The following is a 23,649-nucleotide window of genomic DNA, read 5'->3' as shown; positions in this document are numbered from 1 at the left end:
CTACTCCCACAGGTTGTCCTGTGACCTCAACACTCAGGTCATGCATACTTCCCATCCCACCCATTCAGATTAATTGATTTTTTTTAGGAAAATGAATATACCTGCCAGCAGTTACCAGAAAGGTAAGGTTGTATAGCCTGTAGAGTGCTTTGTATAGATCTGGACAAAGTAGTTTTAGTTTGCTTTTTTAAAGCACAGCTGTGCTTCGTTTAGGTAGGGAGATGAAGTTCCGGGCGCTTTCTTAGCAGGTGATCTCATTGCTCTGCATACAGCAGAGGACGCTAAAATGAGTTGAGTTGTGATGAGATCACATGAAACCACCATTGACTGTTCAAATACCCAGTGCCTTATGGACTGAAAATACCTGACTATGTAGTTAGATCATGAAGCCTTTAATCTTACCAGGCATAGCTATAATTACTCCTTTGGAGATAATAGAAAAATTGCCAGGCCTCAAGGAAGATGCACTATAATCTCTCTCCTTAGAGTCGAAGGAGTCTTCAGGACCAGACGCAGGCAAGGATCCAGCATACCCTAACAGGGCTGACGGTAATGAGAGTGATGATGATCCACCTGAGCAGAAGCCCAGCCGAGTGAAGAGAAGGTAAGTTACCCATGACCTAGCCTGCAACTCTGTAAACAAAAGGGGGACCTATGGGCCAGGCTTTTAGGCACAGTCGTATCCTAATTCTGCCCATCATAACTCTAAATTTATTAGTTCCTCATCTATAAAATGAGACTGTTAGGTTGCCTGGAGCTGTCCACAGTGTGTGACAGTAGTTAGTGAAGTTCATACTGTGAAGTCCAGTGTGTCCAAGTGCAGGCACTGTAGATAGAAGGAATGGGTAGATCACTACAGAATTGGAGCATTAGGTGGAGATACTGCATTTCTTTGTAGTGTTCCACATAAGACTTATCTTCCAGATAGCATCTAGACCAGTGACGTGCAAACTCTGAAGTCTGAGTAACTTCATTCAGAAAGCATGCCACTGCTACTGCTGCCTTACCTCACCTAGTAAACTTCGCTTATTAATTGTCCGCTATTTGGTACCAGTTCCTAGGGGAACTTTGTGCTTATATTTAGTAGGTACTCAATAAAGTAATGAGTTTGGCTTACTTGGAAAGACAAACAGTTATTTCTTGCTGTGTTCTGATTGATGCTATCTATGGATCTTGTAATCGGGGTTTCTAAAGGCACCTGTTTAAGTCGCTTGTTGATTCTGTGGTGAAAACAGCTTGGAAAAAAGGCTTGTTTGGACTCGTGGTTTGAGTACAGCCCCATCATAGCAGGGGAGGCATATGGGTGGAAGCAACGCGGTGGGGTTTTGACTGTAGACACCTGAGGCAGCTGTTTGCATTGCAGCGATAAGCAGAGAGAGATAAGGACTAGTTCTTTTTTTTTTTTTTCTCCTGTCTGAGACCCCATTTGGAGTGGTTCTTCCCTCCCTGTCAGAACTCTAGGAAACCCCTCATAGACATAGACAGAGATATGTTTTCTAAATGTTTCAAGTTAATGAAGTCGAAAGTAAAGATTTACTATCACAGGCCCAAGTGGTAGAGTCTTCTAAGTGCAGCCACTTAGCGCCTGCACCACAGCCTTACTTAAAAATTGCTTTCTAGTTCCGTTTATGTGTATGTTCAGAAGGTGGTGCGTGAGGTACCCAAGGAGGCCAGAAGAGGGCATCAAATTCCTTGGCGTTCGAATCCCAGGTGGTTGTGATTTTCTCAGTGTGGGTGCTGGAAACAACATTGGTCTTCTGAGAGCTGTAAGTGCTCTTAACCTCTGAGCCCCCACATCATATTCCTAGTAACATTTCTTCTATTTAAAAAAAGTGGCCCAATTGATACTTCACAATTTTTTTTTTTTAATTTTCGCTACAGAAAATTAATGTCAGGCTTCAGCTTTTGCTGGGGTTTTTCCAAAGGCAACCCAAGAAATAAATATTTATACCATCTTCAGGATTAGAGGTAGAATACTTAAAGACTTTAGGACTGGGGACTGGCGAGGTGCTCTGTAGTTAAGAGCACTTGCTGCTTTTCTAGAGGACCTGAGTTAGGTCCCAAGCACCCTAAGTATCAAACAGCTCACAACAGCTCCAGAGCACCTGAGCCTACTCTCTGCCTCCATAGGCACCTGTATTCACATGCACACACACCTACATAGATAGATACACATGCATGTGAATGTAAATAAAATCTCTAAGTTGAAAGGGTATGATGCTTGTTAGTATGCTTCAAACACTGCCGAGTACATTGAGTACCTTCTGTAGACCTCCAGGTTTGTGTGATACTGTTCACTCTGGAAGGGGTGGCTTATCACTATTTTTGTTTTTTATTTTTGCTTTTTTAGCCATGAATTGGACATTGATGAAAACCCAGATACAGAAGTTGATGACAATGGTTTCCTTCTAGGATTCAAGCATGGCTCAGGACAAAAGTAAGAGCTGTCTCTAGAAATCCTAATAACTTCTCTTTGATATTCATGTCGAGTATGTGTGTGTGTGTGTGTGTGTGTGTGTGTGTGTGTGTGAACTGTATTGATAACATTGCAAATAATACAATACAACACCAACTTCTGTTAGAAGATTAACAGTAAAAATCGTATTATATATTTGATGTATTCACTGTATTAACTCAGTTGCACTGAATGACAACCAAATGTTACTCCTCTGTTTCACAGATAAGCAGCTGGAGGTCACAGACATTTTGACCAATCTAGATCACATTTCACAAAGGGCTTAAGCTCAGATGTTAGAACTTCTAATTAAGGTTCCTACCTGGCATCTTGTTGCACGACCCTTCTGTGCTTCTAAAGACTAGGAAGCATACCATGTAGCCAATAGATGAAAATTCCGATGTTTCATAACTAGGTACATAGGTTACTTAAAGTAGGATGCGTAATGCATAGTTCACAGCTTGCTTTGCACAGCTAAATGCTGTTTTCCCTTTCTTTCTGACACACACAGCATTTATACCTAATCCTTTTAGTGAATGTATCGTATTTAATTCCCCATCCACAGTAGTACCATCCAGGTTATTCCCTAAGATCAAAGCATGATGTCTATTACCCATGCATCCCATTGTTCTCTCCTTGATGGCAAGGTCAGTACATTGTGTGGCGATACCAAAACTCGTTCAGTCATTTGCCTTTTAAAGGGCATTTGGGTTGTTGCTTATCTTATGCTATTACACATAAACAAAATGTGTAATAGCTGTGAAAATTTGTGTCTAGAAACCTAAGTTTTCTCTAGGTTTCAGTGCCCAGATGTTAAAGCGAAATAACTGATTTTATCTCATGACAGCAAGACTTAGCTGAGTGGGTAAGACAAACTCAGTATGTACTATTGAAGTCAGCTTTCCCTGTTCTTTGATTACATGTTTCTAAGGGTTCAGACTTAGAGTCACATATGTGTTAGGAAATAACCTGTGTATCATGAATTCTGCAGGGAAAGAAAATGAGAATGGCTTCATGATTAGTGTATAAATTGACTCCGGATTAGTTCAAAAATACATGCTTAAAGCTAAAATCAGTAAGTCACTTCTAAAGTCACCTCTTAGGTACAAAAGACAGTAGTAGCTTGTATAGTCACATTAGGCTAAAGAGGGTGCAGTTTTACAATGCATATAAAACTAGTTTAAACTGCTGTTTAGCTCTTGGTAGTATACACTTACAGAGGTAAATTTTATTGCCTGGGATTTAACTTTTGTCTTTTCTATTTAGAAATAGAATTCTATTTAAAAGAGAAAGATTATTTTATGATGACTTGAGGAAATTTTGTGGGACTTGATACATCAATGAAAACTGTGGCCGACAGATAAAAACTCAGCAATGGAATCAGATCTTCTCTAGACTAAGCTGTTGTTTGTTGTATGGAGGCCCCTTGTACCTGGCTGCTCAGCCCCAAAATAACCACACAGAAATTATATTAATTAAATCACTGCTTGGCCCATTAGCTCTAGCTTCTTATTGGCTAACTCATACATCTTAGTTTAACCTATTTCTATTAATCTGTGTATCACCACGTGACTGTGGCTTACTGGGTAAAGTTTCAGCAGTCTGCCTCCAGTGGGGCTACATGGCTTCTCTCTTAACTCCACCCTTCTTTCTCCCAGCATTTAATTTAGTTTTCCCCGCCTAGTTCTGTTCTGCCCTGCTATAGGTACAAAGCAGTTTTTTGTTTTTATTAACCAGTGCTATTCACAGCATATAGAGGGGAATCTTTACATTAATTGGAACATCTCCAAATATGTTTTGAAGCCTGTAGCACAATTAATAAAAACACAGAGACAGATATTGGGGTTCATCCTGAAGGTCAGAAAAGCAAAACAGCCAGCCACTTGCTCTTACCTCTATTTCAGTCCGAAATGGCAATCCTGCCTCCGGGAACTTCAGAATGAGACTGTGTCTGAGAGCTGTCTCCTCCACATCCCCTTATATTCCTCTGTAGGACTGGGATTAAGGTGTGCACCACTACTGCCCAGTTTCAGTGGCAAACTAGTGTGGCTACTGGGATTAAAGGTGTGTGTCACCACTGTCTGGTCTGTAAGACTGACCGGTGGGGCTGTTTTACTCTCTGATCTTCAGGCAATCTTTATTAAAATACAAATGAAATGCCACTGCAAAAGCCTTTGTCATCACTATAAGGAAAGTTTCCCTAACAAGGAAATGCATTTTTGTTTTGTTTTTGCAGTCGGCTAGAGTTTCTACTTTATAATCTGCAGTAGAAATGTATTTTAGTTGTGGTGTATACTTATAATCCCAGATTTCAAGAATTTGAGGCAAGAGAATCAAGAACTTAAGACAAACCTGGGCTACATCATATAACCCTATCTCAAACAGAAAAAAAATCAGCTTGCTAGTCTAATCATTAGTGTAAGAAACTGTAGGCAATATGTGATCTCATTTTCAAAATTTATGAAGATTAAAATGGTGCTTAAAACAAGCAAATACTAATGAAAATCATTAATTTTGGTTAATTTGATTTTGGGGGTTTTGTTGTTTGCTTTTCTATATGGGAAAGTTTTTCTAGAATTTAACATGTGAGTCACTTCTTTTGGTCTGATCCAGATATGGTGGAATCCAAAATTTCAGTCAGCGGCAGGTCAGATATCTAGAGAAGAACTTGAAATACAAGTCAAAGTACCTGGATATGCGCAAGCAGATGACTGTGAAGAACAAACACATCCGGTTCACGGAAGAGTTGGGGAAACCCCTTCTCAAGAAGAGTAAAGTGCGAAATAAGGTGTGCACGCGCTTGCCCTGGCTGACACAATCACAGTTTGTAACTTGGCTCCTCCTTCAAAATCGAGGGGTACCTCTATTGTTGATCTCTGGCTTTATGAAGGTATATATTACATAGACTGGATTGGGAGCGGGGAGGAAATTGAGGTAATGTGAAGAAAGGTGTTTGAAACTGCAACATTAGAGCACCTAAGAAGGTAAGCCAGCTAGATTGTTTTGCCCATGTAGTACAGGCAAGGACAAGGGGAAGTTTTTTGACCTGTATCACACAAAGTGGAATCTGAACTCATCCAAGATTGGTCACACTTGGAAATCAGACTTGACCCAAGAGTGTTGCATACAAGCCCACATATTTGATTCTCACTGTAACCGCAAAGTTCAAGATCCCTCCTGGTCTTTGCTATCAAGAAATAGAAAACAAGTTAGAGAATCATGTGACTGATGTTCTTCCCTGGGGAGGGGCCATTGATGTTGTTGTCACCCTTTAAGGGCAGGGAGCACAGTCTCAGGCTTCTGAAGGTCTTTGTAGTAGTCTCAGGGTGTATTATACTTTCCGACTTCAGCATTCTGACAAAGCATGCTACAAGTTGATAGGTAGTTCCATCATCATCATTATTATTATTATATTTCAGATTGATCAGTGCTGGTGATACTTTAGTGAATATTTTAATGGCCCTTTCTTACATCTGCAAGAGCGGCATGTGCTCTTAGCTACTGAGCATCTCATCCTCGCCCATCTCTCCTGCCTCTGATTTTAAGACAAGTTGGCACTATTCTGTTGATATTATGTAACATGTGACATGGTTTGCAGCTTGGCCATTGCAGAAAGCTCTTAAAAATATAAAAACCAGTGAATAACTGAGTAGGTATATTTGTGATGATAATTTCCTAGCATGGCTCTATTTTTAAGAGTTCTTAATCTTTTAAAGGAATTCTTTGTATGGTCACTAGGTGTTCTCCTGAATTCCAAATAGCCAGGAGTACTTGTAGCTTGTTTGATACGTTGTACTTCTCTGAGCTAATAGTTAGGACTGCTTGTTAATCAGATCACACGTGGCTAAAAGGGAAAGATTCTCTTCCTTACACCTAGTTGGTATTTGTTATGGAATCTTCACATTGCAGGTGGAGAAATTCCTAAAATGGGTTCATGAACCAGTGGATGAGGAGCCATCCCAGGAGTCGCTTTCTCATAACAAGACACAAGACACTTGCACAAGCAGTGACTCTGAGGAGCAAGATACGCCCTTGGAGAAAGCCGACGACCTGATGGAGGCCAGAGAATCAGAACCTGACACATGTCAGGCCATCTCTTCAGCCAGCGAACCTGAAGCAGAAAAGAGTGAAGGAGCTTCCACAACTGCTCCAGAGATGCAGGACTGTGTACCTGAAGAAATGGCTGACTCTCCCCAAGCGGAAACAGGAGGTGAGAATCAGTACCCTTTCCTTGCAGCTCTGGCCAGTTAAGGCCTTTTTTTTTTTTTTTTTTTTTTTTTTTTTTTTTTTTTTTTTTCCTGATTTTCGAGACAGGGTTTCTCTGTAGCTTTTGGTTCCTGTCCTGGAACTAGCTCAGGCTGGCCTCGAACTCACAGAGATCCGCCTGCCTCTGCCTCCCAGTGCTGGGATTAAAGGCATGCGCCACCACCGCCCGGCTAGTTAAGGCCTTTTTTATGTTTCATTTGTTCTCTTTTATAGCATCTATGCCTTCGGATTTGTTTTAAACACTTTTAAGTGGAGAGGAGGCCTGTTAGTGTGAATGAGCTAGTTGGCTATGATTTGACACTGTGAGCGTTTTTCACTTTGAGCTTCGCTGCCACTCTGTCCCTGGTTGGCAGTGGCATTTTCCTCCTGAAATTAGGGAGGCACACATTTTCTTCTTAACAGTTATTTTTTTGTAATGATTTGGGACTTTTTGATGGAACATTAACGAAACATATTAGTTGGCGCTAATATGAAAACTAACATTTTCATGAAGACCTTTTATAAAGAAAGTATTTGATGAAACATGGCAGGTAAACATTTTTACTTAGTCTAGTGTTCACATCTGTCCTTCTGAAGCAACTATCTTTATTGTGACTCTTCTTTCCTTTACTGTTCATTAGAGTACTTAGTGTCTTAGTGATGGTTACTGTTCCCTTGTTGGAACAACAAAGCGGAAACAAGTAGAGGAGGAAAGGGTTGATTTGGGCTACTTGTCCTGAGTCACAGTGCTTTGCTTTGAGAGAAGCCAAGGCAGGAAGGGGCTCAAACAGGGCAGAAATTGATAGATTGCTGCTTACTGGCTTACTCAGCCTGCTTCTTATAGCATTCAGAACCATCAACCCAGGGCTGGCAGCACCCACCATGGGCTGGGTCCTAACACATCAATCAGTAATTAAGAAGATTACCTACAGGCTTGCCCACAGCCCCATCTCCTGCAGGCAGTTTCTCAGTTGGGCCCCCCCGGCGATGACTCCAGCTTGTGTCGAGCTGACATAAAACTACCAGCGTGCGCAGTTGATTCCTTGCTCTCGTGTGGGTAGACAGAGCCCTAAATCCCGTGTCACCTGTCTCCTGCCTTCTTAAGTGTAGGCTTCAGGCATTACGGCTTTTCCTTACCAATGCGGTGACAGCTGACGTGCACGTGCTCCTTGTAGAGGCTTTGTTCTTGACCTCTCAAGTAGCCTGCTGAGGGGGTGTCCTAACACTTCAGCTGTTTGCAGCTGATCCTTGACACTCTAGGCAGTAGCTTTAGTCCTTGTCTGCTACGATCTTGTGTGTATTCTGTGGCGGTGCTTTCCGTCTGCAGGCATTGCTGCTTCTGATCTTCTGAAGACTGGAACCTAATCAGCAACTACTCGTTGTTTTAAATAATTATCAGCTGGAGCCTGACCATACTTCTGAGACATCTTGTATTCTTGAGAATTTATATAGCTAGAACTCAGTGGGCCTTGAAAAAATTTTTGTCTTAAAGTAAAAAGAGCTAAACACACATCTACAACCTCTGCTTCTCAGGATCTAAAGCAGGAGGACCAAAAGTTCAGCATTAGCCTGGACAAATTAAATTACCCAGACCTGGACTCAAAATAGAAATTAAAAAGAAAGATTTTTAAGCATGTAGCTCTGTCAGTGTGTTTGCCTACCACAAAGTTCTGAGTTCAATTCCCTAGGACAGCAGCAACACAAGAAGAAGTTTAAAAAAAAAAAAAGAGGGGGCTACATTTTCTGTAAGTCACCAGCTAAATCACTGTTGTGCTGCAGATAATGTTTAGGCCTGTGCTGGTGCTTTCCTATATGGATTGGTGTCCTGTCTACGACATGGCAGGACCAGATATATTTCCAGGTTCTGGTTTTGGGGGATTTCGGATGTTCAGCCTTTATCTCCCATCTTTGCTATAAGTGAAGTTAGCACGAGACCATGCATTCATCCATCCATTCCTTCTGGAGGAGTAAGATACTAGAGCGTAGAAGCCAAGTTCTCAAGCCAGTCGATGACAGCCGGCGAGGACCTGAAGTGCTGGTGTTTTGTCTTTATGCTTTTCTGAGAGTGTCACAGTATATATGTCTGTGACAGGCCAAAATTGTGATAGTTTGATGTGACTGCTTCTTGTGAACTCTGTGAACTGCTTTGTTCTGTTCTCGTGGTCTGATATGTATTGTCTGCATCTTATTTTAGTTGAAATGAAGAAGAAGAAGAAAAAAAATAAGAAGAAAAACAAGAGCAAAAAATTAAATGACCTGCCACCCGAAATAGCCTCTGTTCCAGAGCTGGCAAAATACTGGGCTCAGAGATACAGGCTCTTTTCTCGTTTTGATGATGGGATCAAGTTGGACAAAGGTAAATAAAATATGTGTGTGTTGTTTAGCTTTATTTCGAAGCCACTTAAAAATTACAGAAAAGTTGCAAAACGAAATTGCCACATCCTTTTTACCTGGATTCAGCCATTTCCAACATTTACAATGTTCATCTGAGTCTGCTGTCGTTTACTGATGAGTTGCGTGTATCATGGTACCTTCCATTACTAACTTAGTGTGCATTTACTAAGAACAGGATGTTCTTCTGTCATAATCAAAGTCCTGGGATCAGTCCGCAGTACCACAAGAAAACAAAACAAAGACGGTTATCTCTATAACCCATTTGTTGTCATGTCTCCTTAGCTTCCTTTGATTTATCACGGTTCCTCAGCCTCCCATGCCCAGGGCTTCACCTCTGCCAGGCAGGTACTCCACCTCTGCGGCACTCACACCTCCAGCACATTCTTTCAAAGAATGACGGTCGGTTCTGTGCAGTATCACTCAGTTACATCCATACAGCTATCTTTGTTTTAACTTCAGGTTTAACCTATATTTGTAGCATCTTATGCAAAGTAGCAAAAGTATATAGGTGATTAAAAAACATCTGATGAAGATACACCTAATGCAGAAAGTTATAATTGAATGAATTAGCACTGAAAACTTGAATTCTTCATTGAATTTTCTTTCTGATCTTAACAGTCTCACAGACTGACACCCACTTTCATATTGAGACTATCCGTCTTTGTTAAGTATCCAAATCAAGAGGTCTGCTGTGGAGTGTAGATGATTCTGTGCCCCTTATACTGTTTGTAAACAGTGTGTGGTACAGAAAAGTATGCAGGAATTTTATTAGGCAAAAAAACACTCGGAAAAAGATGGATAAAATTTTAAAAGGAGTTTAGAATTCTTAAAGTATTGAAGAGCCATTTAAAGTTTTATGTAGTGGGAACAAGAAACTTTCAATCTCTATCTCAAAAAGAAGGGTCTTTTGGTAGAAAGGGAGGCGGGTATTTTCTTTCCTCCAGGTGAGTGTTTTCTTTTCCATGCTTGAAGTCTTGGAAATGAGTGTTTTTCTAAACGTGTTCTCCCTTTGCAGAGGGCTGGTTTTCAGTTACCCCTGAGAAGATTGCTGAGCACATTGCTGGTCGTGTCAGTCAGTCCTTCAAATGTGACATTGTAGTGGATGCTTTCTGTGGGGTTGGAGGAAATACCATTCAGTTCGCCTTAGCAGGGAAGAGAGGTAATCTGGTCATTCGTGGCAGAGAATTGTTTTTATTTCCAACTTATACTGTGAATATGTTTACTTTTTTCATTTCTTTGGTGAAATTTAACATATAATTGATAATTTCATGCTGAATATTTAAAGCAATAGTTAGCTGTTTATTGTTCATCTTGCATAATATGTTTAATAAGCGCTTAATTTGTGAATATTTAGTCAGCAGTCATAAGTTATGTCTTATAGTCTCTCATTTCACAGATAGATTAAAATGTAAAAAGATAAAAAATTGCACAGGATTTTACAAACACCTGCTAATCGCTGGAGCCAAGATTCTAGCACTCTGTAAAAACAAAAATATGTTGTGGTTCTTTAGAATCAAAGAACAATGTAGGGGACCAAGCTTCAGCTCTGACTCGGGAGCTTTATGACTTGACATCATTTGGCTTTGAAGGTCATGTTAAATTCACGTAGTCTTGTGATGCTTTACAACTTTAAAATCCCAGAGCTCCAAAAATTCTTTAAATAGTATACCATCCTCATGGTTGTTTGACCATGGAACCAGGAGAAAAAAATCTCCACCGTATTATCTGCCAATTACTATCAGATGTGTGATGTGCTTTTTCTCAGGAAACAAAGGCTTTGTTTAAAAATGGACTGTTTGGTAGTGAGGTTCCTTGGTGGGCAAGGACTTTTGCCACCGCGCACATAAATAAATTAACACTTATAAAAATGAATGTAATGTTCTCACGGAACATGGTGCTGCATATGAGCACTCGGGACACAGAAAGGTGGGTTGCAAGTTTGAAACTGGAATGAGCTACAGGAGACCATGCTTCTCTCCTCTTCTCCCCACCACCCTCCCCCTTCGGTTTGTTGTTGTTGTTGTTGTTGGTTTTTAAGATGGACTGAAGACGTAGCCTGGTAAAGAAAGCCCTTGCCTGCAGTGCACTGGGTTTGTGGCTCCTATTATAGTGTAGCGCTTTGGAGATAAAAAGCCAAATCATACTCTAAGATACTTTTCCCACATCATCTTCATATTATACCCACTAGTACTTGTGGCTTTCATTTTAGTGGATTTCGGCAGAATTTCATTAACTGGTTTGAACTTTTTAATGTTAATTAGGAAAGCAAAATAGTCATCTGAGAGCAGAATATAGAAGTCAGAAAATGACAAGGTGTATTTGCCCATTGGTTTTAAGACAAGAAGTGATGTGCTGTGACCTGATTCTGTTACTCTAGTGCTCTTGGCATGCATGACATCTGCCAGCTTCACATGGTTGGTCTCCCAGTAACCCAGATAAAAGCAGTCCTCACATTTACCAGATAATAATAATTCTGTTTTCCACTAAGTCAATATTTCAAAATTCTCAGATTATTTTTAGATAAGCCACATGTATGTTTCATGGAAGATATTTTTCCTCCAGAGTTATCAAACTCATTCCTTTATAGCATTTTGTCATAAGATGGTTAATATATCTGCACCATAATAAATAAAGTCTGGAAATTTTCTTTAAATATCATGGAAGGCATGCATATCATACATTGGTTTCTTAATGGAGGTTTGTGGCCAAGTTGTGTACCTTACCGCACTTTTGATGGAGGACGATGTCAGTGTGGGTCCTAAAGGAAGGCTACTGCTGCACTCTCATTGTCTACGCCCTTTGTGGCAGCAGTTCTCAGGGATACCACATCAGATGTTCACATTATAGTTTATAACAGTAGCAAAATTCCAGGTATGAAATAGCAATGAAATAACTTTATGTGGGGGTCACCCCAGCATGAGGAGTGGGTGAAAGGGTTGCAGCATTAGGAAGTTGAGAACCACTGCTCTACAACCTCTTGGTGTCATTTTATCACTCACCCTCACAAGTGACCAGCCCCTGAAAAGAAAGGAAAACAAGTGGTCACTACTGGGTCTTCCTGATGCTGTGATGACCTAGACTCTGCCCTGTGGGGCTGGAAATGTGGAATCATCTTAAGGACATTGGTCTTTTCTAACGCCAGCATTAGGCTTTGCATGCAAGTAGTAACATTTGTAAGAATTTACTGTTCCAACTGTGTATAGCTCTCACCCCCCTAAGACCTCCATGTTTTGTGGCAGCTGCTGCCACTTGCTTTGGATGATGGCTAGGCAAGACAGCATGAAACCTGTTCTGTAGATCATGGTTAATTCTTGTTTGGGGCATTTTATTCAGAAAACCACATTTCTAGAATGATGAACTCTCAATGTCAACTGACTTTCTTTTTTCTTGATTTTTAGTGATTGCCATTGATATCGACCCAGTTAAAATTGATCTTGCTCGTAATAATGCTGAAGTTTATGGAATAGCGGATAACATAGAGTTTATCTGTGGAGATTTCCTACTCTTGGCTCCCTGTTTAAAGGCTGATGTTGTGTTTCTAAGCCCGCCTTGGGGGGGACCAGATTATGCTACTGCAGAGACCTTCGACATTAGGACGATGATGTTTCCTGATGGATATCCTTTGGAAGTCCTAACAGTCTATATAAATGCTTATAGAGAGGAAAAGTGTGTGTGTGTGTGTGTGTGTGTGTGTGTGTGTGTGTGTGTGTGCATGTAGAGGAAATGTATTAGCTAATCCACATTTGATAATTCCATTGTATTTTACACAGAAAACAGTTTGTGTGGAGCCAACTAGATGGCTCAACTGGTAAAGGCGCTTGCTACACAAACCTGGCAACCTGAGTTTGAGACCCAGAACCCAGGTAAAGGCAAGAGAAAGAAGAGAATTGTCCTCTGGTACACCGAGGAAGTTCTGTCTGTACACACACTCTAATAATAATAGCTAAAACTTTTAAGACATGAAATGTAAAAACTATGTGTTGGTTGACCTATAGATACGGTTCCCCTGTTAGTATTTAATTTCACTGTTGTGAAACAGGAGCCCAGCTGTAGCTCCTGAGAAATGGACACAACAGTGGTGTTTGCTAGGGTTTTGTGAAGAAGGATTGAGGATGTGACTGATTGATACAGAAGCTGCATAGCTGAACTGCCCAAGGTCTAGGTCTGCCTCTACGGAACCTGCCTTGAGAATAAAGAGATGTGTTTACTCTTTGGAATTGGAATTAGTACAGATTGAAAATTTCTTCAAACCGCAGGTCTGTGAGTTGTGATCTTCAGCTCACACTGCCTTATGCTAAAGCAGCCAGATCTTCTAACCCATCTGTGCTATCTTGTCTCTAATTCTCTGGGTTTAATCTGTGCCTTGTTGGCACTTCCCAAGATGCACTGATCTGTGACACATGATGAACATCTCTCTGCTCAGAAATGGCCTTTTATCCTTAACTCTTTTTCACCTTTGAAATTTTTAGGCTTTCCCAGAAGATCACTAATAATATTGTGTATTTTCTTCCAAGAAATGCTGACGTTGACCAGGTAAGCCATTGCTGAGGAAATTCTGTGCACCTCTACTTACTTACCTGTTAGAAACAATGGGCAGAAAAGGATAAGAGTCGTTTCCTTACCAGAGAACCTGCTTGTGAGAAGTTCCTGGCTTGTCTTCCACCTCCGCGGTTTCTGAGCAAGCCGGAGATGCAGCCGATGTTTCCTGGGGTTCTGTGCAGATGAGTGATAGGATGACATGTGATACCATGGTACAGGTGCTTTGTGGCAACTCTCTGAGGCCCACCGTACTGAACCCAGCTGAAGAGATAAGACCTTACCAAGGTGTAGAGCAAGACAGGAAGGTAGCTGTGAGTTGGAAGACAGAGAAGGAAATGACTGCCTTTAATTTGGCCAGGAACAGTTCTAACTAGCCTTGCCATCTCATTTGTTTGTTTGGGTTTTTGTTTTGTTTTTCAAGATAGGATTTTTCTCTGTAGCTCTGGCTGTCTTAGAACTAGCTCTGTAGGCCATGCTGGCTTTGAACACACGGAGGTCCACCTCCTCACCATCTCTTGTCCTTTTGCTGGAGCAGCAGTTACTCTTGTTGGCCCCTGGTGTAGTTTAGTGATTTAGACTTTCCTTTTTCCATCTCTAGATCATTTTGGTCTGCCCCTTCAACTCCTATATGGGTTTCTTTGTCTTATGAGTAGTTTGGACTGAATAGATTTCTCCAACCACTGAAAAACCCTGCTCCACTAAAAAAGATCCTCTGTTTTATTTTCTGGGATGAGGCCCAAGTATAAATTGCTCCCCAAGAAATTATAACGTGCTCCACAGTTGAGGATAAATTAGCTAGTTAGTGGTGACTCACGCACTCAGGAAACAGAGGCAGGCAGATCTCTGAGTTCAAGACCAGCCTGGTCTACAGAGTGAGCTCCAAAGACACAGAGAAACCCTGTCTCGAAAAACCAAAGGGGGGGGGGGGCAGTAAGTAAAACTTTGAGTCTTCTGTCATTTATTTACGGTCTACTTGACCAAACATTAAGCCTTCCATGATAGTATGTGTGATGTCACTCACATTTTTTAGGGTTGTGAGAGTCTTAGGTCAGCCTTCATGTTGAACCTATTACCTGTTACTTGTGTAACTGCTTTCTAGACTTGGGCTGCCGTGATACTCCAAAACTATCTGCTAAACGGCTACATGATCTTCATAGGCTAAGCCATGGTCCTTGATAGTACATATAGACAACCTCATTTGGGTATCTCAGTAGCAATAGGAAAGCCACTTTTTTTCCCTCGGTTTTTTGAGACAGGGTTTTTCTGTGTAACAGCCTTAGCTATCCTTGGAACTTGCTCTGTAGACCAGGCTGGCCTCGAATTCATAGATTCTCTTGCCTCTGCCTCCCAAGTGCTGGGATAAAAGGCCGGAAAGCCACTTTTTATCATGAAAGTTTCAGGATTAACTTTTTTTTAACACAAAAAAAAATTTAGCTTGCTTTTTACTTTTGCTTTTGTCCTCGGAACCTGTGAGAGTTAAATCTGTAAGGAGTAGGGAGACGGTTAATTTGGTAAAGAAAATAGATGAGGAGCAGCCTAGGAAAGGAAGGCACCTGGCATCATCCTCTGCACATGCACTCAATCTCACCTGTGGGCAAGTGCCTCCGTAGACACCATTTACAAGCACAGTGGTAGACCTGGTGGTTCCTTCGTGTTTTCTGCCTCTAGAGGGAGTACTGACACTAGAAAATGATAAAGGAAACCGCTTGGTATGAAATAAGCTGCAGGGAAAGCATGCGGGGGGGGGGTTGGTTTTTGGTTTTTTAACTAAAAATGTATCCATATGTGATATTTTTAAAATGAAATAGTAATACAGGTTGAAAGAGTATAAGGCATTGATTATAAGTCTGTTTGGAATTCTGGCTGCATTTTTCCTATAAATTTGTAGCAAACTTTTAATTTCCAGTTCAGAGAGGTTATGTTACATTCTATTCATTTTGCTAAATTGGTTGTAGAGTCAATGCAAATAGAGCCAGTCTTAGAAGCTGCTCCATGTAGGAAATGATGCCCATCGGTTTTTGTAGCCGGTGAAATATTCTTCTGGGTCCCTTGTCCTTGACCTCCCATACATTCCCTTTTTCTTTTGGAGTTATTCTAGAACATGTATCCCTGCTATCCAAACTCTCACTGTAAAACCAGGACTCATTCATTAAAAACATCTTTTTGTGAGAGGCTCTTTGGAAATAAGGTATCTCTCTGAGATTACTTTGGAAACTCATCAAGACTTGGGTTTGATTCGGAGAAACAACAGTTGGAAATGTATCTTGCTGCTTAGTTCCTATCTTTATTGTTAGCCTTCATTTCTTTCCTTAACATTCTAGAAGTCCTGGCAACACTAGCTTTGGATTCACTATACTTGGCAAACATGGAAACTTCTTTTGAAGAGTAAGCCTATGTAGTAGAGATAGAAGCCTCTGAACATCTTAGTCATCTAATGGTAGCTGCATGCAGCAGTTTCAGGTACCACTTTTATATGAAATCCTTGTGCATGGACTCTCTTAACATGAAGAGTCTTGGTTCTTACCAGGCATGAGAACAATGAGAGCAAGCCTCCCAGCCCATGTTTGCTTTCAGAACTACACAAAACGTGTAACCTGAGAATCTGTGGAGCATTTACACTTTTCAGTTCAAATTAAGCACCTGGGTCACGTTCATGCAAGTTCACATAACAAGGTGACCCTGGGCAGCATCCCTAGACTTGTGTTAAAGTAAACTTGGGGGCTAGAAAGATAGCTCAGCAAGTAAGGCTGTTCCTTAGGTAGCTGGGGTTTGATTCCCAGCACTCACCTGCTCACAATTGGCTGTAACTCCAGTCCCAGAGCATCTGACACCCTGTTCTGGCCTCTGCAGGCACTCCACATATGTGGTATACAGACATTCAGGCAAAACACCCATATACTTAAAAATAAGATAAGCCCGTAGCTTTCTATCAGGCAATTCCTGACCCTTCTCTAACATAACTCAATCTTCCTTGACTTTTTTAGATTTATAAATTTATACTTTGAATATAACTAAATTCAGTAGATTAGCATTTTTTAGTGGTTTAGGTTAAATTAAATAAACTTTTACCAGTTTTTATCAAAGTATTAGTACTGAGTAATTATAGTATTTGGTTTTTTTTAAGTAGAATATTACTAGTTTCTGAATATTAGAATTAACGAAAGATCCTATCAATTATTTGGAATTAAATTAACAGAGAAATATATCTTAAATGCTATCCATGTGGTAAATACTGTAGTCATTCCAGCAGGTGGAAGACCCTTAATTCCAGGCCCAGAAAAATTTTGTCTGACTCATTTAGCCTTTAATATATGTGTGGTGGAAAACCAAGAAAGTCTAAGGTTAGAAATCGGTTTTAGTGAGAATACTTGAAAGTGCATGTTGACTTAGATCTTCCTTGTCTATGCTGTGTAGATCAGGTTTCCCACTCTGGGCCTGCATGTTGATTCAGTGCTGGGAACATACCAGAGTCGCTGGATTGTGAGCATCCCTGCGGGCAAGCTGCTGTTTAGCTCTCTTCTGCACAGAAACTGCCCTGCTCTTGATTAGTCGTTGTTGAGTGACATGTGAAGTCTGCTACTGATCTCAGGAAACTCCCATATCTGCTCTTTCTTGTCCCAGTTCCCCGTGTACGAACCCTAAAAGGCTCAGGGAAGGGAAAACACTACTTCATCTTAAGATTGCTGTTTATGGCTTATATGAGAAACAGTAATTATTTTAGTGCCTTTAATTTGGGGAGGAGGGTTCCCTACCTTAATTGAACAACTTTTTATTTAATTTTGTAGCAGTGTGTTTGCTTTGTTTAGGGTGGGGGATATGGTCACCTGTGCAGAAATCAGAGCACAACCTTTGGGTGTCTGGCCCTGGACTACTAGAGACAGTCTACTCTCTGTCTGCTGTTCCCATAGACTAGAGATGCTCGTCAGGCCAGCTCTGGTGAAGTTCAGATCACCACATTGGACAGCAAATGCTTCCCCTGAAGAGCCATCTCATAGCCAAGGTTTACCAGAGCTCACAGCATCCCTCCTTCCTCAGTGCTGAGGGTTAGGATTGTAGTTATAAACCGCCACACCTGGCTTTTAAGAGCATTGCATTCGGATTTGGCGCTACAGTAGAGAGTTTGCTTAGCATGTGTAGAGCCCTGAATTCTGTATGTAGGACCAGAGCTGGGTGTGGAAGGTGAAGCATATCATAGAATGATGTGTTTCTATATCTGTTTTTATATCAGAGTTGTTTCCTAACAGGGAAGTAAAATAATCACTTTAAATTATGCTCACCAGTAATGCAATCATTCTCCCTGTCCACCAGATAGATATCTGTGGTGTGAGGTCAGGTTCTGTCAGCTTTTGAATCGAGATTAAATTTAGAACCTTTATTTACAAAATAAACAACTTAAGTTTTGCCGATGGCAGCTACCAAGGCATAGTTTGCCTGCCCCTAAACTTGGGGCTTCTGTGTCTTTACTGTGTGACTCCTGTTCTGGTTGGTGGGCCTGTCCACTACATTCTTCATGTCCCCAATTTTACCAGTCTTATAATTTAATTGATGAATAAGATAGTGTCAGAAGACAGAGATTTCCCAGTTAATAAATCTCTTAAAATGTTGGGGGTGCTAGTTGGATACTTTGTCAGCATAAGAACTGATGCCTTTAATCCCAGCACTTAGGAGACAGAGGCAGGTGAATCTCTGAGTTATAGGCGAGCATGGTCTACAGAGTAAGGTTTAAGACAGCCAGGGTAGAAAAAAGGAAGCGGGGGAAGGAAGGGAAAGAAATTTACTGGTTTAAAATGCTGCAAAGACCAATGTGAGTGTTGTCAGAGCAAAGGACTCTGCAGCTAATCCTTGATATTAACTCTGGAAGAAGGAATGCTTTTATCTCCTTGAGTCAGTAGCTATGTTCTAGTAGACCTAAAAATCAGTAATACAGACGCATATAAATATTAAATTTAAAATAACACAAAAGAACAGTAGATAAAGGGAGTAATCAGACATAGAGATCTAAGAATCAAGATAAATAGAAAAGTGCAGGCTCTACTCAAAGACCAGGGAAGCTTGTTGAGCGATGGAGAGAGTAACATGAGCACAGTGGGGTGAGTAAACAGGGTTCTCAGGAGTAGGTGGCAGTGCTCAGCATGTAACCGTGCCCACCATCACACCTGATGACCCACGTGGTGGAAGGAGAGAGCTCACCCGTACAAGTTGACTTCTGGCTGCCACATAAAAAGAAAAAAATTAAAATTGAGCTTTTTAGGAAAGTGAGTTCCTAATGTCTGTGCTAAAATAGACGTGACATGTGCAGGGTTTGTTCATTTTCTCTTCGTCTGAATCCTTAGTTTGTGGCAGTGGAAAGACAGCATCTTTAGAACAGCACAGCACAGTGATCTAAGTCAGGGCAAAACAGTCAGTTTCTACACCAGATACTGCATTAATACATAACCTGGCAAGCAGTAGTGAGTGTGTTGCTATGAAGAACTTAACAGAAAAAGGCAGCCTTTCTCTTACTGATAGTTTAGGTTGGGGGAATAAAAACTGTTTTGAAAATTATGTTTGCTGGGCATGACAGTCAACACCTTTAATCTCAGGAGGCAGAGGCATAATGTCTGCGTTTGAGGACAGCCTGGTCTACAGAGTGAGTAAACTGGCCAGAACTACTTAATCAGACCATGTCTCAAGGGGAAAAAAAAAAGTCCTGCAAGCATGCTTTATTATTGTGTTCTTCCTGGCAGGTGGCATCCTTGGCTGGGCCTGGAGGGCAAGTGGAAATAGAGCAGAACTTTCTCAACAACAAATTAAAGACAATCACTGCATATTTTGGTGACCTAATCAGAAGACCGGCCTCTGAAGCAGAAGTGGAGGATAACTGAAGACAGAGATTGCGCTTTGGTTTCCCAGCCACCCAGACCCAAATAATCTCACAGTAACTATATTAATTACAGCACTGTTTGGCCAGCGGCTCAGGTGTCTTCCTGACTATCTTAAATTAACCCATTCTGTTAATCTGTGTATCGCCACAAGGCTGTGGATTAATGGTAATGTTCTGGCATCTCTCCCCTTCAGCAGCCACATGGCATCTCCTTGACTCCACCTGCTCTCTCTTTAAGAGCTGTTCTGCCTTGTACTGATAGCAAGATCATGCTTTACTGATAGCAAGATCATGCGGAATGAGACACTTGGGAAGGTCTTCTCAGCTCCTTAATATTATGAACGTGTGATATGGAAACCTTTATGAGTTTTAATGAATGCTAGTGAAGTGGTTTGTAATCTCCAGGGAATGCTAACTGAGCTGTGTTCAGTATTCTAAAGCAGTAAGCTTCAGGGCCAGGTGGTTGTAGATCCCTATTATGGTCCCAGCACTTCAGAGGTTCAAGGTTGTCCTGTGCTACATAAATTCAAGGCCAGCCTGAGTTACATGCAAACTGGCCTCAAAAATGACCCGTGCTTAAATTAAGTGCATCTGTGTATATTTGTATGTTTCTGTTCTTTAACTATGTTTTGGTTTTGTGTGTGTGTGTGTGTGTAAATGCTTTTTTAAAATGCAAAGAAAAATGAAGCAGTTTTGCCTGCACATTTAACCTCTGGTGAAATAATGTTACCAATTTAATGCTATAACAAGAAAGGTAGAACTCTCCCACTACCTTACCTATTTTTTATATTCAACTGTCTAAATATAATCACAGTTAACAGTGTTTTGTGTTTTACTTTTTTATTGAATTTTTATTTCCTATGCGTGCATAGAGGTCAGAACAACTTGCAGAAATCCGTTCTCCATTTCTGCCCTGTGGGTTCTTGGGAATCAAGTTCAGGTCATAGGCTAAAGTTATGGCAAGAACCTTTACCTGCGAACCATCCCACTGATCCCCATGTTAATTCTTCTAAAGAAAAGACTGAATTACAGTATCCTTTCATACGCTGTTCATCCAGTGCCTTCCCTTTTGAGATACTTAATGTATATTTTATTAAATAAAATAGATACCGTTTTTAGAGTGAGTTTGTGTGTGCACGCCTGCCCTTACCTCTATGACTATGTGTGTGCCTGTTCCCACAGACTCCAGGGAAGGGGGTTGGATCCCTTGGAGCTGGGGTTACTGGTTGTGAGCTACTCAATATGGGTACTAGGAAATGCACTTGGGTCTTCTGGTCTTCCATCCCAAGATGCTTTGATTAACTCAATCAATGTTTTTACTTTCCTGTTTTGGTATGCTTTGTTTCTACAAAAATCTCATATTATCCAGACCAGCCTCAGATTTTTGTGTAGTTGAAGATGATTTTGAGTTCCTGACCCTCTTGCCTCCACCTACCACGTCTGGCTTATCAGTTTATCTTGGAGGCCATTCCATTTCAGTCCATCCATGTCATACATGTCAGTCTACCTCATATTTTAAATGGCTGTCCTGTATCCCATCACCTGTGTGTATAAAGTCGTTCCCTGCAGAGGCACCCAAGCAGTTTGCATGGTTATACCACTACTGACGTATGTGCTGTCTTTCCTTACAGTGTGTGCTGTTGAACAAGTATTTCAGTTTCTAGCAGTGAGACCACAGGTCTATATGTACAGTTAAGTCTTGACAAATACAGCCAGGCTGCTTCAATAAAGTTGAACTTGCATTAAGGCTTGTTTATCTCAGTTTGTTTTCCTATCTTTGCTTTAACTAGAATTTCTTCTTAAAGGCTTTTGTGTGTGTGTGTGTGTATACATGACCTCAGATTTGTGACTTTCTAAATGGTTGCCACTTGTCCAGGTGCCCTCAGGAGCCAAAAGGTGTCAGATCTCCTGGAATAGGAGTTACAAGTGATTGTGAACCCCTAAAATGGGTGGCTCAGTCTACAGTGTGCCTACATGAGACCCAGCGAAGCAGAAATACCAGGGTAAGGAAAATATTCCAAAGACAGAACTGGAGGAAGCTCTTCAGAAATGCACAGCAGGAGTGAGAGGCGGCTGGAGATGGTGGGACAGCATGAGAACAGAGGATCAAGATGAAGAAGCCCCGCTAGATACAGCTGCAGCTAGAGAATCAGTTAGCATTGAGGAAGAAAGGGTGGCTCAGTGGTTAGGAGTGAGGACTGTTCTCACAGACACCTAAGTTCACTTTCCAGCACCCAGGTCCCTGAATGATGTCTCAGTTCTGAACATCAATGCCCCAAATGTAACAGCACCCACATTTGTAAAAGCAACATTACTAAAGCTTAAATCACACATTGAACTCCACACACTAGTAGTTGGAAACTTCAACACCCCACTCTCACTGATGAACAGGTCTGGCAGACAGAAAGTCAATAAAGAAATAATAGAACTAACAGACATTATGACTCAAATGAACCTAATACATATCTATGTTGCGGGGTGTGGCCTTGTTCGTGACTTACGCCTTCATCTCTACAGAAAATTTCACCCAAATGCAAAAGAATAAGCCTTCCTGTCAGCCCCTCCTGCAGCTTTCTCCAAAACTGACTATATACCCTGCCACAAAGCAAGTCTCATCAGATACAAAGAAATTTTATTTTTCTTTGAAAATAATCCCCGTCTCCTATTTGACCATCATGGATTAAAGCTGGATTTCAACAACAGAAAGCCTATAACCTCTTGGAAACTGAATAACTCTGAGTAACCAGTGGGTCAAGGAAGAAATAAAGAAATTAAAGACTTCCTAGAATTCAATGAAAATGAATTCATAACATACCCAAACTGTGGGACACAATGAAAACGGTGCTAAGAGGAAGTACACAGCACCAAGTGCCTTCATGAACAACTTAGTGAGACCTCATACGAGTAATTTAACAGCACCCCTGAAAGATAGGGGAGAAAGTGAAACAAACACACCCAAGAGGGTCAGACGGCAGAAAATAATCAAATTGAGAGCTGAAATCAATAAAATAGAAATAAAGAGAATAATACAAAGAAATAATGAAATAAAAGAGTTGATTCTTTGAGAAAAATCAACAAAATAGACAAACCCTTATGCACACTAACTAAAAGGCAGAGAGAATATCCAAATTAACAAAATCAGAAACAAAAAGGGGGACATAACAGACAATGAGGAAATCCAGATAATCATTATGTCATACTTCAAAAACTTGTACTCCACAAAATTTGAAAATCTAAAAAAAAAAAATGGACGTTTTCTTGATAGGTACCACATACTAAAATTAAATCAAGATAAAATAAACAAGTCAAATAGACATAACCCCTAAGGAAATAGAAACAGTAATTAAGCGTTTCCCAACCAAAAATGCCCAGGACCAGACAGTCTTAATGCAGAATTGTACCAGACGTTAAAAGAAGAACTAACAGTGATACACCTCAAATTATCCCACAAAATAGAGACAGAGGAACATACAATTTCTTTTTATGAGGGCACAGTCACCCTTATACCCAAATCACACAAAGAGTCAATAAAGAAAATTAGACCAATTTCATTAGCATTGATGCAAAAATAATAAAATACTGGCAAACTGAATTCAAGAACACATCAAAAAGATCATTCACTACGACCAAGTAGGCTTAATCCCAGAGATGTACTGATGGTTCAGCATACTAAAATCTATCGATGTAGTCTACCATATAAACACCTGGAGCCTGAGTGCTCTCATTCCAGAAGCCAAGCCAGATGCAATGGGTCGGTGGAATCTCTCGCTACACCCTGGTGTCTTACTCCATTCACAGAGATGTAGGCCATCTCACTCATCTCTAGCTTCAGTTTCTACCAGGCCTCCTAACTACGGGCTATTTCCTGTCTGTCTCCCAGCCCTTCATCCAGCACAACTGCAGGGGGGGGTCAGCTGGGTGGGTGTGTACTACTGAGCTCTGCAGGAATGAGCCCTGTCTTCAAACCACAGCAGAAATAAACAAGAAAAACTCTCTTGACAGCTAAGGAGATGGCTCCGTGACTAAGAGCGCTTAGCACTCTTCCAGAGGACCCGAGTTTGGTTCCTAGCACCCTTCTTAGGCAGCTCCCCACCATCTGTAACTCCAGCTCCAGATAACCCAGTGTCTCTGGACTCCATGGGCAACACCATGC

General features: G+C 41.0%; 1 protein-coding gene across 2 annotated transcripts in view; it reads left to right on the top strand.

Annotated features, from left to right (window-relative positions):
• The window catches only part of Tgs1 (trimethylguanosine synthase 1), a 33,823-nt gene extending 12,580 nt beyond the window's left edge, over nt 1–21,243 (top strand). For both annotated transcript variants that reach the window (XM_050165812.1, XM_050165818.1), the window contains 9 exons: nt 487–604; nt 2,351–2,437; nt 5,069–5,243; nt 6,365–6,665; nt 8,895–9,056; nt 10,110–10,253; nt 12,493–12,709; nt 13,549–13,627; nt 19,360–21,243. In XM_050165812.1, the coding sequence (XP_050021769.1) occupies nt 487–604; nt 2,351–2,437; nt 5,069–5,243; nt 6,365–6,665; nt 8,895–9,056; nt 10,110–10,253; nt 12,493–12,709; nt 13,549–13,627; nt 19,360–19,497 (1,421 nt within the window). In that variant the 3' untranslated portion in view covers nt 19,498–21,243. The remainder of the gene's footprint in view (nt 1–486; nt 605–2,350; nt 2,438–5,068; nt 5,244–6,364; nt 6,666–8,894; nt 9,057–10,109; nt 10,254–12,492; nt 12,710–13,548; nt 13,628–19,359) is intronic.
• The last annotated feature ends 2,406 nt before the right edge of the window (nt 21,244–23,649 follow it).

This window comes from Alexandromys fortis, unplaced genomic scaffold, assembly GCF_014885135.2.
Source record: "Alexandromys fortis isolate MF-2015 unplaced genomic scaffold, M_Fortis_MF-2015_v1.1 scaffold_18, whole genome shotgun sequence".
Lineage (NCBI taxonomy): Eukaryota > Metazoa > Chordata > Mammalia > Rodentia > Cricetidae > Alexandromys > Alexandromys fortis.
The sequence above is the reverse complement of the archived record's forward strand: the minus strand, read 5'-3'. Positions and strand labels throughout refer to the sequence as shown.